Source organism: Lissotriton vulgaris, chromosome 7 (genome assembly GCF_964263255.1).
Source record: "Lissotriton vulgaris chromosome 7, aLisVul1.2, whole genome shotgun sequence".
NCBI lineage: Eukaryota > Metazoa > Chordata > Amphibia > Caudata > Salamandridae > Lissotriton > Lissotriton vulgaris.
The window spans coordinates 1,715,953,292-1,715,974,014 of NC_141695.1; the positions used below are offsets into that span (position 1 = coordinate 1,715,953,292).

At 42.0% G+C, this 20,723-nt stretch overlaps 1 protein-coding gene across 1 annotated transcript in view; it reads right to left on the reverse strand.

Annotated features, from left to right (window-relative positions):
* Nucleotides 1–20,723, reverse strand: part of LOC147706390 (von Willebrand factor A domain-containing protein 1-like) — a 127,734-nt gene that overhangs the window by 45,458 nt on the left and 61,553 nt on the right. The window contains exon 3 of the mRNA XM_086929075.1: nucleotides 14,565–14,846. Coding sequence (XP_086785201.1) covers nucleotides 14,565–14,846 — 282 coding nt within the window. The remainder of the gene's footprint in view (nucleotides 1–14,564; nucleotides 14,847–20,723) is intronic.

Below are 20,723 nucleotides of genomic sequence, written 5' to 3' on the forward strand. Positions count from 1 at the left end.
GCTGGTCAAAAACCAATAGACTAGGATCTGGTCCAGAGTAACTACCAGTTTCTGAGATTAATTCAAGCATTCCACCCATCATTTTTTTTGTTTACTTCAGTCCAATGGTACAAAAGCACAAGCTGACCCGGCCAGAAAACAAACCTGTGTGTTTAAACCTGCTGTTGGTATAATAAGCCTTCAAGTTATCTTTCTAGCAGGGCACAAGCCCGAAAAAAAAGAAGTGGGGGGACTAGGCAGTCTGCAAGTGAGATCACGTTGTGTGTCATCGCGTGTGACATCACAGGAAGTGACACCACAGTAAGTTGCATTATAGTCCATGACCTTAAAGAAAGTGGAATCACAAGAAATTACATCATCTTAAGACCTCAGATATATGTTTAGCAGGCCAATCATAAGTTCATTTGGGTGCATTGTGAGATTTAACAAATGAAAGCTAATCAGTACATATGCCTCTGACTTGAGTTCCCTGCCTGAAGGAATTGACGACCCAAATGTGGATGAAGTTTGGTGTGTGACTAACTGCAGTAGACAAGCCACTAAGTAGTATAAACTAGACATATTACCTCTTCGACGCTCATGACGAGCTCAGCTCGTCATGAGGCACAATGGAGCTGTGCTCATGACGAGCTGAGCTCGTCATAACGGCCGTGGAACGCCCAAGCGGGGCTAATTCCCCTCCTGTATGGTTGTTCCATTGAGTGGGCTGAGTCATGACGAGCTGGAGTCATTATGAGTATCGTGGCACTGCTCGCGGCCCCCTCCCCCCCGCCGCGCCGCGGGGAATTAACCCCGTGGCGAAGGGATTAACCGTGGCATCTATAACAAAGCACAGTCACGTGTTGCTTTAACTCTAGAAACCGTAATTGTGAATCTCCCAAATATAACATTTATAAACCTACCTAGCATAACAGAATTGTATACACTGACAGGTTTAGCGCACGTTGACATTCTAAAAAATACAGGTTGCACTCTGCATTTGGTATTCTAATCATGGCAAATGATATTCCCCTTGAAAGACACAGGTATAACTGGAGATTCTGCACATATATTGATTCAGACATTATGGGCCATGTTATATTGCCTCAGGATGTTTAACCATAAGAAATGAAACTTACCAGTGTGGCAATTTCCCCATTTGCATAGTATTGGTCTCAACTGACGTCATATAGCATACATTAGAAAAATGTAATGAGTCAATTACATAAAAATTAATAACCCTGAGCATGTAATCAATAGAACTAATAAAAGAATAAAAATAACAACAGGGAGGCTTTGTTAGAATCAACCCATAAACATCTGAGAAACAGATTCATCTGTATAACCACGGATTCCAGCTATTCGAATATCATTAAGAAATTGATCACAAAACACTGGTACATGCTAAATACAGGAAAGCAACATTTAAAAAAAAAACCTTTTTGCATTGAGATGGAGCAAAAATTTAAAGGACCTACTGGTTCATACTCATCCTAAGAATTGTAGGAGCACCACACAAACAGAGCTTTCGGGTTTACCAAAGGTTCGAGGACAACGGGGCATATTATCAAGCCTGGGCGATAAAATTATCGCCGCTTTATCGGCAGGAAACTGCCGATAAAGTGGCGATAATGGGCTTGATAATAGGCTCTATGGAATTCCAATCGAAGCTCATGTTAAATGTTAAATGTTAAGAGAAAAAATCATAATACATAAATTAAAATCATCTTTGGTCTACATACTTCCATTGTGCATCTATGTACCTTCCATGTACTTGGATCTCTGTGTCTGTTACTTTTCTCCTGAAAAAGCATATCCAATGCACTACCCTATTTCTCATCCTGTGCCTCTATCAATATCTTTAATCTTCATATACTTACCTCATTTATGTATCTATATACTTTCATTGTACTTATGGATCTATATATTTATCACTTTCTTCATATTTAACATTTCCAATGCACTACCCTATTTCTCAGCCTATACTTTGCTCAATATATCTTCTAGCCCAACCTTCTGACTCATCTCAAACTTCTTTCTACTACTCCTTCCAATGCACTACCCTATCACTCATCCTATACATCTATCAATACATCCTCTAAATCCACTCTCTCATTTATCCCAAACCCCATACCACTACTATGATCGCCAAAATAACCCTTTCTAGACTCTCTCCTACTCTACCCCTCCTTGCATCATCTGACACCCCTTTTTTTAGTATACCAATCCCCTAAAACAACCTTTCTAAACTCTTCCCTCCAAAACTCCTTTTTACTCATCCAAAAGCCTCCTCCTACTGCTAAGACCTAAAAAATCACTCTTTTATCCCTCCATTATCCCTTTCAATCAAAATTAACAGACTAACATATTCACTTTTCAAATTCCATATTCAACTATACTAATATACTACCCCAATAACTGAATAACATATCCACTACTCAAATTACTTCATATTTATACTATACTAATTTTCAACACTAGTCCTTTATGGGTTCCGGAGTGGCGTGCTACAGTACTCGCCATAAAAGCGCTTCAACACCCATCAGGGGTAATATGAATGCAAATCTTTTTTCCCCTTTTATCCCTCTGCTATTCTTCTCACTCCAAGTAACTGACTAATATCCACCACTGAAATTACTTCATATTTCACCATATTATTTCACCACTAATCCTTTGACGCCTCGTCAGGGGTAGTAATCGCTATATAAATGCAATTACAATACTATTACAATACAATAAGCTGGAATGCCAAAGTATAGAGAATTGGCGTAATCTATATGAGATATCACCATAGCAAGGACTGCCTGTATTTTAGCTTCCTGTGTAAGAAACCTACTAATTTTCCTTATTTTTCTCAGCTGGAAAAACACGTTGATATCACAGAGCCAATTTGAGTCTTCATTGTGAGGTCACTATTAATTATGACCCCCAATGTTTTAGCAGGGGCTGAAGGGGAAGAGGACTGTCCCAGCTCCTTAGGCCTGAAGAGGGCACTCCAAAAGTTCAGAGGACCTCCTGTTAAAATCACTTCCATCTTGTCTGGATTTATCTTCAGATGATTGCTGTTCATCCAGTTACGGATGAACAGCATCGTAGTCCGAAATTCATTCATGGAATCAGGGGAGTTACTAATGGAAAACACAAGTTGGAAATCTTCCACATAATCGAAAGTGCAAATTTTCCTTACTTTCAGGGCATAAAACAAAAGGAAGAAGGTGTAGGTTGAACAGAGGAGGTGAAAGTGAGGAGCCCGGTGGAACACCGCAAGTGGTACTCATCTTGGGGGTTGTGAACTGGCCTAGGCGGACCGCCTGAGATCGGTTTCCTAAAAAGGAGCAGATCCACTCAAGGGCTGAGCCTTGAAATCCTGCTTCCTTGACACGGTCGACCAGTATATTATGGTCGACCGTGTCAAATGCTGTGGAGAGGTTCAGCAGCATCAAGGCCTGCGGAGAGCCCCTATCAGCCTCCCCCGAAGGGTGTCCGATACTGTCAGTATAACAGACTCTGTGGAATTGGCTGGACGGAACTCTGCTTGATGGGTGTCCAGATAATCGGTCTGTTCCAAGAATGCAGATAGACATCTGGCCAGGGCTTCAAGTCATTTGGCCAGGTAAGGCAGCAGGGAAATAGGATGGAAGTTGGTCAGATTTCCAGGATCCGCCCCTGGCTTCTTCAGGAGGGGAATGACAATAGCCTCCTTGAAGGTGTTGGGTACATTGCCCTGGGACAATGGCTCATTCAGAAGGGACATAGCTGGGCCAGGGAGAACAGAAAAGGCTTCTCTTAGGATCCAAGGGGGGCAGCGGTCCCCGGGTGAGCCGGATTTCACTTTTATCAGCAGGTCCAAAAATACTTCTTGACTTATTCCTGGAATCTGTTCTAAGGTACAGAAATTCTTAGGTACTGTTGGACATACAGGGCTCAAACATATTGGGATGCTGGTCTTGATGGCTTTAATTTTATCAATAAAAAATGTATTCAGAGAGTCACATAGTGTGTAAGAGGGGTAGGTTTTAGTGTCACTCTGTCGGGGTAAGATAGTTCATTAACTATCGTAAAGATTTCTTTAGACCGATTTGTGGAGGTAACAATTTTTGAGGAGAAATATGCAGCTTCAGTTGTCAGGATTGTTTTTTTGTAATTTCTAAGTGCAGCTAAGTAGATGCTTTTATCATCAGGCAGATATTTACTTCTCCACCTCCTTTTGGTTTGTCGCGGAGCTAATTTTAATTTCTTTAAATCAGAGGAAAACCAATATCTGGGCCTTGTGGCGACGTGCTTGGTGCACTCTCCTAAGTGGGGCATGTTTGTTGCTAGCTACCAACAGTCAATCGGATAAGTCTTTCTCCCTATGGTTGATAGAAGATGGAGCAGGCGGAACTGTGTAGGTCACTTTCTCAAGGAATTGACTTTTAATAGTGTTCCAACTCCTAGCTGATCCAACATCACAAAAGGGTGTTTTGAACCTAGTAAGATTGTTAATAACAAGATTAATAAAATGATGGTCAGACCATATACAAGGAGTAACCACCGGGTTAGTCATAGCCAAATTGTCTGACCATGCCTGGTCGAGTATGCGCCCTTTAATGTGTGTGGCGACAGTAATGTGTTGATTGAGATTCAGCCCCGTGAGTAAATCAGTTAGTTCAGCTGCGCTATAAAACAATTACATTTGAAAAAATAGTGATATTTACATTGTTACTCGCATTAATACTCGTACAGACAGATACATCTTGTGCCCTGCTTTCTGGGTTGATTTGGAACATGTGACCAACTGTGGCATCACAAAACTGTAAAACAGCTTCAACTTTCAGCCATACAAATGCATATTCTATTCCAAAGATAATGTAAACTTGTTGGGAAGATAGAAACACTAAGAAAGGACTACTGACACCAAGTAGCCATATTGAATGAAGTATAAATATACAACACCTACATATTACACAAGTATCAACAAAGGAATTAGAGCCTATGGCCTGCAGGTAAAGCACAAGTCTCTGTAGCATGCGCATTAACCCCGTGTGCTACTTTCCTTTGATTTGTACCTGTACCCTGTAGGTTAAACAAAGAGCTCGTGCTAAAGGCGCGGAATCACACCATGAGATTTCATGCTGGATTTGAACCGTTGGCATATGAGTTACAGGAAGATCTCTGCAGCAGGTGCATTGACCTCTGTAGCCTGCAGTTTTCAACGAGAGTTCTGCAGATTGGGCATTAACCCAGTGGCGTACCGTAACTTGAGGGGGCACCCCTGGAGAGTACATGGAGGGGGGCCCCTCCCCAACCCACCACCTACCACTTTTGCTCAGGGGGGGGGCTGGATCTCGAGCCCCCCGCACCGCAGGGGCTGGGGGGCATATGTTACGCCACTGTCTTAACCTACTAATATATATATATAGGACGGATAAAAAAGAATTAGTAGGAGGTCTGTGAACGCATAGCAGGCAGGAGCTGAGCCTGTGATTATTACATTACAGACGTCAGAGCCGGCACTTAACTTGTCAGGCCCTTAATGTGCCGGTGCGTTCGGAGAGGGCGGCGCGCTGCCAACAAGTGCGCGAATTGTCAAAACAAGTTATAACTCACCCAGGGAGGAAAAGGAAGCTCAGACAGAGGGAAGGGGGCGAGCTAGACAGAAGAAGGAAAGGGGGGGGGGGGCGGGGAGGAGCAGTGTTAGAATGAGAGAGGGATAGAGAGGAAGAGAAACAGAGAGGGACGCGGGAAAGGGGGGGGGGGGGGGAGAGAGAGAGAGAAAAGAGAGAGAGAAGAGAGAGAAGAGAGAGAGAGAGAGAGAGAGAGAGATGGAATAATGGTAGAATGGGGGATAAAGTACATGGAGAGACTGATGGAAACAGAAGAAAGACACATAAGGATGAAAGAAGAATACGATACAAAAGTGATGGGAACAGAGACGGGAGAAGGGGCAACCAGGTGGTCTGGGGAAATCATACACATAGAAAGAATGTAACAGAAAGGCCTGGACAGCACCAGAGTGTGGAATAAAAGCAGAAAAGCAAGGGTGAGGGGAAGGCGAGGTAGACAATGGAACGTGAATAGGGAAAGAATAGTAAATAAAGGTCGAAAGAGAGGAAAGATACATTGTGCATTAGCTCAGCGCTCTGTATTTTGAGCTCATAGAACAATATGTGAAAAATGGTCTCCTTTAACGCACACTTCGACAATATAGATCTAATAATAGATATTTTTGATATGCATCTGAATTCCGTGCTTGATGGATGGTGTGTCTCTTGGCTCGAGCACTTTGGAATTCTTTGCTGAGTTAAAGCCTAATTTACTTTAAGTTGGACCGTGGCGAAATGGCATCCCTCATCCCGCTGGAACGGTCGGCTGCCTTCGATACTGTCTCCCCTCACATCTTGATCAACAGACTCCACCACATCGGAATCCAGGGAGATGCCTTTAATTAACCGATTCATACCTCGCCGGAAGAACGAAGAGAATCCGTCTCCCACAGTTCACCTCAAAACCCAAGAAGATCATCTGCATCACCCCTCAAGGATCGACTCTCAGCCCCACCCTCTTCAACACGTACATCACCCCACTGGCCGACACCCCCAGATCACACAAACTCAAAATCATCTACGATGACACCCAACTTATCCTCTCGCTGTCAGACGACCTCTCCACCACCAGAGGCAACCTCCACAGATATATGATGAATGTCGCCTACTGCATGAAGGACACATGTCTCAACACAGACAAGTCAGAAGTCCTCATCTTTGGGAACAACACTTCACCATGGAAGGATGCATACTTGCTGAGCTCGGCCCATCCCCCACCCGACAGACAATGCCAGCAGCCTCGACATCTTCTTAGACAGCAAGCTATATATGAAGAAACATGTAAACACAGTTTCATCCGCCTGCTTTCAAACCCTATGCATGCTCTGCAAGATCTTCAGGTGGCTCCCAGTCAACACCAGAAGGACCATAATGCAGGCCTTCATCACAAGCAGGCTGAACTATCGGAACGCACTCTACGTAGGAATCACTGCACACCTCCTGAAGAGACTGCAGACAATCCAAAACTCAGTGGCTAGACTCATACTCCACCTCCCCACACGGAGCCACATCACATCGCACCTCAAGAAACGACACCAGCTCCTGATCCAAAAGAGATGCCAGTTCAAGTTGCTGGTCTACACAAAAAAAGCCCTGCACACCGAAGAACCAACATACATCAACAAATGCATGACATTCCACCAGCCAACCAAACACCTATGTTACGCCTCCCTCTTCCTAGCAGACACTCCCCGGATTTGCCAAAGCAACATCGGAAGACTCTTCATCTCACACCCGACAGCCACAGCTTGGGATGACCTCAGGACCGCCCATTGTTCCGGGAACTGAGGAGCGGTCTCAAAACCTGGTTGTTTAGATGAAAATTCACTACAAAGCAGTTAGCTACTCTTGCGCTTTGAGAGTCTCAATGGTGAATTGCTGTGCTCTATAAATCCCTAATTGATAGATTGATTGATAAATAAGCTAGATGCACCACTCTATGGGACTATTCGCAGCCAGTGATGAGATGCCAGGTTTGCGGGACATGTATGCCCTATGCAAGATTTGGTGCTCAAGATATATTATAGAACCATTTTATAGTGGTAGTGGAGAAAATGTGTTATGAAAAGTTACAGAAGTTGGATGTTAGTACGATAGACACACGGCCTTGTGTGCCCTATTGGCTGTCATAGAACTGGTCTTAACTGGAACAAGGACATATCAAGAGACAGAGGGAGAGAATACAGAGAGGATAGTGGGGGAAGGGAAAACATTTCTAGACATAGAAAGAACCGAGACTAGCAGAAGAGATGTAGCAGCATGATTTTGTGCTTCTGAGTCGCACACTTCCAGTATATTGACATCACAAAGCAACAGCACAGATAATGAGCAATCGCACAGTCTACACCCAGTACCGCTTTAGCTTCTTTAAAAAGGGATATCATTCCACAAAAGCATTCAAGGACTACATGTCACTTGGTGGCTGCCATCTTGAACTCTTAAGGCCATATTTATGAGTGGGGTTGCATTGTGCTTGCACCACTCAACGTAGTGCATGTGCAATGCATGTCCAAAGTGTGATTTCTGAAGCCACGCAAGACCACCTTGCAAAGCCCTGAGTGGCTCCATAAATCCATTGCAGCGCAACGCAGCGCAAGTCGCTGCCTTGCCTTACCCTGCCCTGGGAAGGCATTCCATGAGTGTTCCCACGCAGCTCCCATGGATTTTGTTGCATTTCCAGATTTACCATTGCTAGTAGACCTGGGAATGCGCCAAAATGCGACGCCTTCCCAGATGAGGGGTAACGAGGAGAAATATCTCTCTTTCTCCTCGTTACTTCCTCTTTCTAGGGGGCATATTTACAAACCCTCAGCACCACCAGAGCGTCACTTTTTTGACATTCTAGTGTAGCAAGCAACGTTTTCCGTATTTACAAGGTGGCAATAAGCCAATTTGCGTGGCTTACGCCACCCCGTGAAATGCCCCTTTCCGCCTCAGTCCTCTGCATCGATAGTGGCGTGCAATGGATGTTGCTGTGGGTGTTCCACTGCAAAACCCATTGCTATTTGATGCTGCCCTAGATTTACAAGGCTGAGGCAGCGCCTAAACCTAATGCAATGGAATACCAGGCGTTAGAAAGGTGCAACGAGGTGATATGATTAACTTCTCCTTGTTTTGAGGGCGAGCCTGGGCAGCGCATGCGCTGCTCTGTGACGCCTGCTGTATTCAGGTATGGACTTGAAGCTCCGCCCATCTTTTCAATTGGCTCATGTTACTGTCCTTTCTAAATCGTTGCTTTTGAATCATGAATAGGCTTAGTAGTCCCTCCTTGGTACCGCCTTCTCTGTATTTGTAACCTCCCATGAGGACTGGACTTTTTACTGGTGTTGCTACACGGTCTGCTTTATCTAGTCTGTGAGCACTATTTTCTTTAATGATTTTCCCCTATTCCACCCACGACATGCTTTCCTATAATGCAGCATGCCGCCTGCTTTAATATTTTAGTTAGTAATGGCAGTGCGCTTTAACTATAGCGGCCAGACTTCTTTGTTGATTTACTTTGGCAGGGAGGTTCACTTCAAGTATAGCGGGCGTGCTTCTTTAATTATTTTATTTAATTTAGAAGGTGCAAATTGCCATTATTGATTGTGTGCAGGAAGGTGTCCCATTCTGCACATAAAAAATCGTCACTGCAGCACCAGGACCCTTGCAACATGGCGGCAGGGTGCCTGCACTGGCGCAAGGAAGCTTTTTTTTTGCGACAGCACTAGGGAAAAGAAAGGGTTGCACCATATTATTGTGATTACGGCGTATCCCTCCGTTTTGAAAATGTTGTAGCGCAGCGCACCAACATTTTCATGTAACTATGGCCCTATGTGTGCTGCATTTTGCAGCACACCTGGAAAGAGGTAAATCACTCAGGATTGTTTATGTGCAGGAAGGTGGCTCTTCCTGCACAAAAACAATCCTCCTTACAACACAAACACCCTTGCACCATGGTGCAACGTTGCCGACATTGGTGGTATGCAGTCAAAATGGTGTCAGCTGAGGGAGAAAGTCAGGAATGTGCCGTTTTCTTTTAAATACAGCTCATTTCTGACCTTTCCCTGTCGCGCAGCAAGGTGACTTATTGCGCTGCGTTGCATGACTTTGCTACAATTATGGCCCTTAAAGAATACGTTCTCGATGGGCTAGAGCATCCATGCTAGACAATTGAGAAACGTAGTTGCTCTAAATAGAACTTTGTCGTTAGAGCTTTGGGTATTTTACTGACTTCTGAAATTGACAAAAGACATACTGGCACATGCATCAAGCCATGCTTTTGCGAGTCCTTAATTGTGACTTTTAAGGAATTGCAATGAAGGACTCGCAAAAGCCTATGCATGTAGAAATGCTTAAAAAAATAGCAATTTCTAAACATTCCTTAATTGTGACTCACAAAGTGCAAGTCGCAACTAAGGAATACCTCTCCATTCATTCCTATGGGCCTGGAGGCCCATAGAAATGATTTGGAATACACTCTCAATTTACGATTCTCAGTTAGAGAATCGCAAATTGAGAATGCAATTTCAAGGGTGCCAGGGTGTCAAAAGGACACCCTGTTGCACCCCTGAAATCTGCATATGAGTACATCTTGCACACACACATGGCCCAATGGCATGTGTGTGTGTAAAATGGAACTTTTTTTGCAAATTACCATGAAGTTCAACTGAATGGTAATTTTTTTACTTTAATGCATTGCATTTAAGGAATCTCAATTTGCGATTCCATAAATGCAATCGCAATTTAAGTAATCGCAACTTAGAGATTACTTAAATTGCAATTTTTGCATTTGGGAGGATGCATCCCAAATGCAAAAATACCGGTAGCTAATGGGTAGATTCTGAGAATCTGCCCATTTGTGACTGGTTTTTCTTTTGATGCATGTGCCTGTGAGGGGTTTAGTTATGAGCCCTTTGCACTGCCATTCCTCACTTTCTGTGACACTGCGGCGGTGTAAAAAATGCACGGTGTTGTGCCATATTTACAAAGTGACGCATCTGAGCAGATGCGTCTCTTTGTAAAGCCCTGTGCTACATTATACCTGTGTCAGGTATAATGTATGCAGGGTGGGCATTCCCCGTAAAAAAGGGTCGTAGAAGTGGAGTTTTCACTATGCCAATTCTAGGACACCACTGCGTCAAAATCTTACTCCTGCCTCACAGCAGGCAGAAGACTAACGTAGGCGCTTGTAAAATGGGACTTGCCATGTGTAATGACTCACTGTTGGAGTAGCGTCACGTTTGCGACACACACCAGCAAAGCATCATTACTGTGCTTACAGACAAGTCAGAAATACTGGAGTATCTGTAAATCCTTGCGACATGGAGTGCCATACAGTAAATACGGCGCAACCATGGTGTCGTAAGAAGGACACACTGAAAAATGTTTCATCACTGTTTTCACGCAGCGATGCAACACTTTTCATAAATGAGGCCCTTAGAGAAGTAAGAGAAGAGAAGCATTTTATGAGCTTACTTGTGTTTAAGTGTTTGAAATTAGATTTGAAATCTATTTTCAGGAGTCATCAGTTGAGGATTATGAACTCTTGTTTGCACTTGTTGTTTTCGCGAGATGAGCAAAAAAGATCCTCATCTGAGCCCATTCCTTGGTAAACTTTCTTAAGAGATCCTTACGGGAGTAAGGTACCACTTTAGGTGAAGGGGTGACTTCTTGTTGTTAGGGGAGCGCTGTAACACTAGTGCTCATTTCTTATGTTACAGTTTATAAACCTGTCACGTTGAGGGTAATATAAACTTCCCATCACATTCAGATAACACTGAAATGGTTATCTTCAGTATGAAATGCATCACTTAAGAACATAGCGGCGTTCGCGCTGCGAAACGCGTCTCTGACAACTTGGGCAAATAAAATTTAAATAAGCACGAAAACTGGGTCCGTGTCCTGTTCTGCTGACTACCGCTTGATTGAAGACGCTGCGGCCGCGCAGGATTTGTTTATATATGCATGAGAGGCTGGAACGATTAGTGGGGGCCTGCGGGAGTCACGGGACACCATTCTCACATGGAACCAGCCACCGTATCAGCAAACACCCTTTCTCCCCGAGTCATGTAACACCAACAGTTACCCCCGTGCATTGCCTCCAACCCAGGTGAACTGTGGGTGATGTAGTCAGGATTCCAAGACTACAGAAGGCGTGCATACAAACAAAAGGGGACGGAGCTCTCCGACCAATGAGGGAGCAGGAGGAGACACTTTATGTGGAGAGGTTATGGCGGTACCTGTGTGGAGGCATCTGACGAAATGCATAATGCCCAGTGTCCACATTAAAGGCTCTCAAAAGGATTCCCCCGTGTGGCCTCTCACTTCTTCGTAGTGAAGGTGTGCTTTGGATATATATATATATATATGTATATATATATATATATATATATATAAAACTCATTATAGCTCATATTGGTTAATGTTTGCTTCAGCAATTGTTTATATATGAAGTTAAAATATAAATGGGTGAAGGTGTATGTTGATTGTTGTTTTTGATAGCGTCCAATAAGAAGCAATATGTTGACTTTTTTTGTAATAACATTCAATATGAAGACAGTTCTTTTGAAACCAATTTGAAACGAGTATTTAAACTAAATACAAACAACTGTTAGAGGGACTTAGGGCCAGATGTACGTAAATCTGATTTACCGACTCTAGAATACCGAATTTTACCGATTCGGTATTCTAGATTCGGTAAATCAGACGTAGGTAAAAAATGGGTAATTTTTACTGAATCTGTATGATTCCCATAGGAATCAATGTCAATTACCGAATCGGTAAAAACCGATTCGGTAAAATTACCGATTTTGCAAGGGGGACAGGGTGTCACTTTGACACCCTGTTGCACCCCGGATTCAGGCTTGCGCGCCATGTGACACACATATATGCCCTTAGGGCACATGGCACAGGTGTACATGCACAGATGTGCATGTACACAGGTATTCGTTATTTACCACCAAATAGTATTTGGTGGTAAATAACGAATCGGTAAGGGCCTGTGGCACTGTTTAAAGTGCCACCTACATCTGTATTTACCGATTCGGTATATTTACCGATTCGGTATTTTACAGAATCGGTAAATTTACCGAATCTGTAAATATACCGATACTGTAACTATAAGGCCCCCTACATGTCAAACAGCAAATACCGGTCGGTAACGGCCGAAATCGGCCGTTACCGTTCGGTATTTGCCGTCCTACATCTGGCCTAAGATTCTTTACATTTCCAGTGAGCTGAGTGATTGTGCTCTCACTGACAGGAGCTGTAAACACCCTTACAAAGGCCACGTGCAAGGTCCTTGGAGCCACCAGACAGGCCTTAAGGGCTTGCTGGGACACCAGCTCCCTTCAAGTAGAACAATATCTCAATTGTTGTATCAAGGTCTGCAGAGGTAAGGCAAAGCCACCCAAGAAACATGTACAGGCCTCTTTTGTTTGTAAGTTAGCTTAGTAAGAGGTAAGAAGAGGACGGTTAGAGGACAAATGCAGGGAAACTCTAAAATACCGTTATAATGTCGCAATTCTTTATAATATAATAATCTATTTGCTACTAGTGTTACCAATATTATTTATTGTTATATTTGCAATGATTCTCACAATGTGCACTAGGAAACAATTTTAATTCTAAGAAAAGTCATAAAATATAATCTAGGGGCCCGATTCACAGAACTAACTTAAGACAAAATCCTAAACTTACTTCTTTTGGTATTCACAGAAATTAGGATTTTGTCTTAAGTTTGTCTTAAGACAGACTTACGACAGACTTAAGTTAGGATTTTGTCTTAAGTCTGTCTTAAATTTGTCTTAAGACAAACGTAAGACAAAATCCTAACTTCTGTGAATACCAAAAGTAGTAAGTTTAGAATTTTGTCTTAAATTGGTTCTGTGAATCGGCCCCTAGGTGTGCATTTTTGAATGTGCCTATTCATGGTGAAAAGAGCTTTGAAACCAGCTAACAACAAGTACTCTTGTGAGTCCCATATGACCGATCGTTGTCTGGAAAGCAGCATTTTCATGTAATGTGCAGGTGTTTCGCAAGTTACCTTGGGGCATATTAACAAGGCCAGGCAATAATTATCGCTAAGCGCACTTAGTGCTAAGGATATCATGGCTTAGTCAGAAAAATAACAGACGTAAAAAAGCAGCATTAACCGTCGGTTAGCGCTGCTTTTTTTTATCGCTAACAGGGTTAGCGATATCCTTGATAATAGGAGAAATGTTGCTTAGCGACATTTCTCCTATTATATTACTCTGGAACGCCCCCTTTGCATCTCATTAGAGATGCAAGGGGAAGCATAGGGTAAAAGGGTGCTAACATGCAAATTTTCGTGTTAGCACCCTGTTGCTCATAGTGTGCTAGTTTTATCTCTGCTTTTTGGCTTTTAAAGCCAAAAAAGCAGAGACAAAGCCCTTGTTAATATGCCCCCTTATGCTTTGCCTCAAGTCGTCATGTTGACTAAGTCTGTGTTGCCAGAGGCCAAAGCTTGGGTGTATTCTGAATACATTCCAGAAAACTAATAACAGCGACTCATTTTTCATAGGAATAGGAAAGCCGAGTCTGTAGGATTTTTTTAGTTAAACTTAATGGATGTAATTTGGCATCTTTTTTGAAAAAGTCACCCAGGTAAAAGTAAGGAAAGTACAACTTCTGTTGTAAAGTAGCATGAAATGCTCAGGATGCCCACAGAATAAGAAAACATAAATAGAAGAAGAACTCCTCAAAGTATGATCAGGAAGTCATAGTTAAATGTGAACAGATCCTATGTCTAAAGGACCTTGAATATTTCATTACTCTTATATGGATTCCATGCTATAGAATTTGAAGACACCAAGGGGTCCATTAGAATGGCAGGCGGTCCATATTCATGACGGGATGGCGGGCAGACAAAGTCCGCCCGTCATCCTAATGGGGCCCCAAGTGTAGAAGACAGAGAAATGGTAGTATGAGTGAGATCAGAGAATCAGGAATCGCAAAATGAGACAGAGAGGTAAGGACCCTGAACGGTGGTGGTCTCACCTTCTTCAGTCTTGATTCTTGCCCACAAAGCTTTGTGGCCCCGGGGAGCCAGCAGAGTCATCTCGTAGGTGGTGTTGGGCGTAAGCCCGCTGAGGATGGTGTTGTCCATGTTCCCCCGGATCCTCCTCAAGAAACGCTTGGAGTCCTCACCAGCGGGACCACCAACCTGGCTGTAGTCAATGATGAGATGATCGTCATTGCTGCCGAAGTTCCACGGCCACGACACTCGAAAACTGTGGGGGGACACCTCAGACACCAGCAAGGTCTGGGGGGCAACGGAGTCTCAGGACGAGAGAAAAATCATGAAGGTAGGTGTTAATCAAAAGATACTATATAACACAACCAGTCCCCTGTCTTTATCGATCACGCCAATGCTCCTACACCATCATTCCACATGTAGTGCTTCTACAGAACATCTTAAGAGGCGGTGCACCTCACCAAGGGCCAGATGTAGGTCGCCCAATACCGGTCGGTAACAGCCGAAATTTGGTAATTTCGGCCGTTACCGACCTGTATTTGGCAATTGGAATGTAGGTGGCATTTTTGTAGGATTCGGTATTTTACCGAATCCGTAACTTAAGGAATCAGTAAATTACCGATTTCTTAACATACTGATTTGGTAAATTGCCGAATCCGTAATGTAGAGGGCACTCAAGTGAGTACATTCCTCAGTTAAGGATTCGTTATTTACCACCAACTACAAGTTGGTGGTAAATAAAGAAAACCTTTAAAAAAGCAATTTTTTGCTTTTACAACACTGCGATGTGGCAGACATACATGCCCCTAGGGCATGCATGTGTGCCACATGTGCACCCATGCACTATTCAGGGGTGCAACAGGGTGTCAATGTGACACCCTGCCACCTTTGTAGGTGTTCCCCATTTACCGAATCGTTAATTCCCATTCATTCCTATGGGCTGAATGGGAATTACTGATTCAGTAAAATTTACAGAAAAATGACCTACATGCTATTTACCTATTCTTAAATACCGAATCAGTAAAATTCGGTATTTAAGAATCGGTAAATAGTATTTACCTACATCTGGCCCCAAACTCCACAGCCAGAGCTCAATCCATTCCCACATTTAGCCCTCCTACACCAGCTCCGTATCTAGCACCCGTAAACCATCTTCCACACCAAGGGCATCTACACCTCCGCCCCTCTACCAGCAGTTCCACACCAACACCCACTGCCAGCACTACTATAAATACTTCTCAGCCAGCACTCCTGCACTGGTACACAGTGAAAATATCGAGTTTGAAATATCGATGTACAAAAATATTGTGTCAGTAATTTCAAAGGTGCAGAATATCGAAGACAAGAATATCGTTGGACAGAATATCGACCCTAAGGTAAGTAATATCGAAATACTTAATATTGATGTAAGTAATATCGAAGTTAGTAATATCGATAGCATATATATCGATGTTACTAATTTCGATTACACTAATATCGATATTTGTATTATTTCTGTTGTTTTTAATTATGTATGTGTTATATGTTTTACTTAAGTAATTAAAATAATTAATATTATAAGTGTATTACATATATATATTAATACATTTATTTATAAGTAAATTATATGTTTTAGTACCGGAGGGGGTTGTGGGTTTATAGGGGAATAGGGTGGGAAGTAATTTAATTATGTTAAATTGATTATTAATTAGTAGGATTTATTAATAAATTGTAATTAATTGGTAATTATATTTCATTAATTGGAATATAATTTTAATTAATTGATTAATTGATAAATATGTTCTGTAGCGGGTTATGGGTTTATAGGGAAATAGGGTGGGAAGTAATATAAATATGTTAAATTAATTAATAATTAGTAGTTAATATTAATTAATTTTAAATAATTGGTAATTAAATTTAATTAATTGGTAAATCATTTTTATTAATTGATTAATTGATAAATATGTTCTATAGCGAGTTGTGGGTTTATAGGGGAATAGGGTGGGTAGTAATTTAAATATGTTAAATTAAAAAATAATTAGTAGTTATTAATAAATAATTTTAAATAATTGGTAAATAAATTTAATTAATGGTTATCTCATTATAAATAATTGATAAATTGATATATATGTTCTGTAGCGGGTTATGGGTTTATAGGGGAATAGGGTGGGAAGTTATTTAATTATGTATAATTAATTAATAATTAGTAGGAATTATAAAATCATTTTAAATAATTGGTAAATAATTTTAATTAATTGGTAATTATTTTTTATTGATTGGTAAATAATTTTAATTAATTCATATATAGATAAATGTGTTCTGTTGTGGGTAGTGGGTTTATAGGGGAATATGTTGGGAAGTAATGTAAATGTAATTAAGTAAAAAAAATTAAAATGATTGTTTTGTAAATAATATAATTGTTAAATAATTATTAATTGTTAATTAAATATTATAAAATGGTATTTATTAATATTTATTTTTGGTTAAATATATGTAGGTAATCATGTTTTTTATAATTATACATAGGTATTGTATATGGTTTAAATTTTTTAAATATTTTCTATCATTTAAAAAAAATAAAACTTTTATTTATAAGTATGTTATTTTAACTTCTTCGCTATCCAACATTTTCCCTACTGTTGCATTCTCTGGAGTTTGAATAGTAATTGTTACCCCTAAGCTATCCAACACTTTCCCTACTGTTGTACTCTCTGGAGTGGGAATAGTAATTTTTACCCCTACGCTATCCAACACTTACCCTACTATTGCACTCACTGAAGTGGGAATAGTAATTGTTACCCCTACGCTATCCAACACTTTCCCTACTGTTGCACTCTCTGGAGTGGGAATAGTAATTGTTACCCCTACGCTATCCAACGCTTTCCCTACTGTTGCACTCTCTGGAATGGGAATAGTAATTGTTACCCCTACGCTATCCAACGCTTTCCCTACTGTTGCACTCTCTGGAGTGGGAATAGTATTTTTTACTCCTACGTTATCCAACTCTTTCCCTACTGATGCACTCTCTGGAGTGGGAATAGTAAGTTTTACTCCTACGCTATCCAACGCTTTCCCTACTGTTGCACTCTCAGGAGTGGGAATAGTAATTTTTACCCCTACGCTATCCAATGCTTTCCCTACTGTTGCACTCTCTGGAGTGGGAATAATAAGTTTTACTCCTACGCTATCCAACGCTTTCCCTACTGATGCACTCTCTGGAGTGGTAATAGTAATTTTTACCTCTACGCTATCCAATGCTTTCCCTACTGTTGCACTCTCTGGAGTGGGAATAGTAATTTTTACTCCTACGCTATCCAACGCTTTCCCTACTGTTGCACTCTGTGGAGTGGGAATAGTAATTTATATTCCTACGCTATCCAACGCTTTCCCTACTGTTGCACTCTCAGGAGTGGGAATAGTAATTTTTACCCCTACGCTATCCAACGCTTTCCCTACTGATGCACTCTCTGGAGTGGGAATAGTAATTTTTACTCCTACGCTATCCAACGCTTTCCCTACTGTTGCACTCTGTGGAGTGGGAATAGTAATTTATATTCCGACGCTATCCAACGCTTTCCCTACTGTTGCACTCTCAGGAGTGGGAATAGTAATTTTTACCCCTACGCTATCCAACGCTTTCTCTACTGTTGCACTCTTTGGAGTGGGAATAGTAATTTTTACCCCTACGCTATCTAAAGCTTTCCCTACTGTTGCACTCTCTGGAGTGTGAATAGTAATTTTTACTCCTACGCTATCCAACGCTTTCCCTACTGTTGCACTCTATGGAGTGGGAATAGTAATTTTTACCCCTACCCTATCCAACGCTTTCCCTACTGTTGCACTCTCTGGAGTCGGAATAGTAATTTTTACTCCTACGCTATCCAACGCTTTCCCTACTGTTGCACTCTTTGGAGTGGGAATAGTAATTTTTATCCCTACGCTATCCAACGCTTTCCCTACAGTTGCACTCTCTGGAGTGGGAATAGTAATTGTTACCCCTACGCTATCTAAAGCTTTCCCTACTGTTGCACTCTCTGGAGTGGGAATAGTAATTTTTACTCCTACGCTATCCAACGCTTTCCCTACTGTTGCACTCTATGGAGTGGGAATAGTAATTTTTACCCCTACCCTATCCAACGCTTTCCCTACTGTTGCACTCTCTGGAGTCGGAATAGTAATTTTTACTCCTACGCTATCCAACGCTTTCCCTACTGTTGCACTCTTTGGAGTGGGAATAGTAATGCTTATCCCTACGCTATCCAACGCTTTCCCTACAGTTGCACTCTCTGGAGTGGGAATAGTAATTGTTACCCCTACGCTATCCAACACTTTCCCTACTGTTGCAGTCTCTGGAGTAGGAATAGTAATTTTTACTCCTACGCTATGCAAGGCTTTCCCTACTGTTGCACTCTCTGGAGTGGGAATAGTAATTTTTACCCCTACGCTATCCAACGCTTTCCCTACTGTTGCACTCTCAGGAGTGGGAATAGTAATTTTTACCCCTACGCTATCCAACATTTTATATAATTAATTGTAAAAATATTAAAAGTATATTTACATTTTTATGTTTTGTACATTTTATTTATGTTATTGTTTTATGTTTGTAAATGTATTTGTAAATTAGAATATATTTTAATAATTTATAAGTTAGTAAAATAATTATTACAACATATTGTTCAGAACATATATATTATATATTTACAGTATATATTTAATTAATGTATTATTATTATATATGTATTATTTATTAATTGTAAACATTATTAGATACTTATAACTATGTATATTATATTTATTAGTGTTAATTAATTTATTTTACAATTATATTTTGAAAGAAAAAAAAACGATATTTTTAACATCGATATTTTTAACATCTATATTATTTTTTTCGATATTTTTGTACTTACCATGTTGTAGATAGGATGTCGATATTCTTGCCCTCGATATTTTAGACTCGATATTTATGTAGGTCGATATTTTGGAGGTCGAAATTTTGTCAGTGATCCTCCTGCACTATCCTTCACAATCACAGGTCTTAAACCATCCTTCACAGCCAGAGCTACCCCTACAGCATCATCCTCCACACCAAACACACCTGCCCCATGCCTTAGGCCCAGCATTCCTACTCCAACCCCAAAGCCAGACGTATACACCATTTCTCATAACCAGCTTATCTTCACCTTCCATTTTCTTCAACAGCCAGTGCTTGTACGCTATCCTCCACCGCTGGTGTCCCTGCACTGTCCCACACTGGCAGCATTCCCACGCGATCACCCACAGTCAAAGTGCATGCACATTCACAGCCAACAATTGCACACCACCCCCAAAGCCAGCTCTCCTGCACCATCTATTGAAGCCAGAGTGCCCACATCATAATGCACAGTCAGTGCCCCAACACCGCCCTGCAAAACCCGCACTCCCACACTGCCCTCCCCAGCCAGCGCTGTTTCACACGTCACAGCCAATGCTGTCGCACATCCCTGTGACTAGCACTTATGCACCATCCTCCGCAACCAGCATTTCTACACCCGCATAGCACAGCTAAAGCTCCAACACTGCTTGTCACAACTAATGCTGTTGTGCATTCTCTGCATCCAGCGCTCCTACACTATCCAGCACAGCCAGCACTACCACGCTGCCTCTCGCGGCCAATAGTCCTATACCATCCTCCATCTGGAATAGAAGCTGCACTCTTTCACCGTTCTTTCACCATTCGCAACAGGTGCTGCTATGCCATCACCTATGCTTGGGGCTCTTACAATTCTCCAACAGCTGGGACTCTTGCTAAGTCTGTGCCAGCCGGTACTCCTACACCATGCCTCACAACCGGCACAGCCGGTACTCCTACACTATGCCTCACTGCTGGTAACCATACACCATGCCTCACAGCCGGTACAGCCGGTACTCCTACACTATGCCTCACAGCGGGTACTCCTACACCATGCCTCACAGCCGGTACTCCTACACCTTGCCTCACAGCCGGTACTCCTACACCATGCCTCACAGCGGGTACAGCCACTACCCACACACCATGCCTCACAGCAGGTACAGCTGGTACTCCTACACCATGCCTCGCAGCCGGTACTCCTACACCATGCCTCACAGCCGGTACTCCTACACCATGCCTCACAGCTCGTACCCATAAACCATGCCTCCCAGCCGGAACTCCTACACCATGCCTCACAGCTGGTACAGCCAGTACT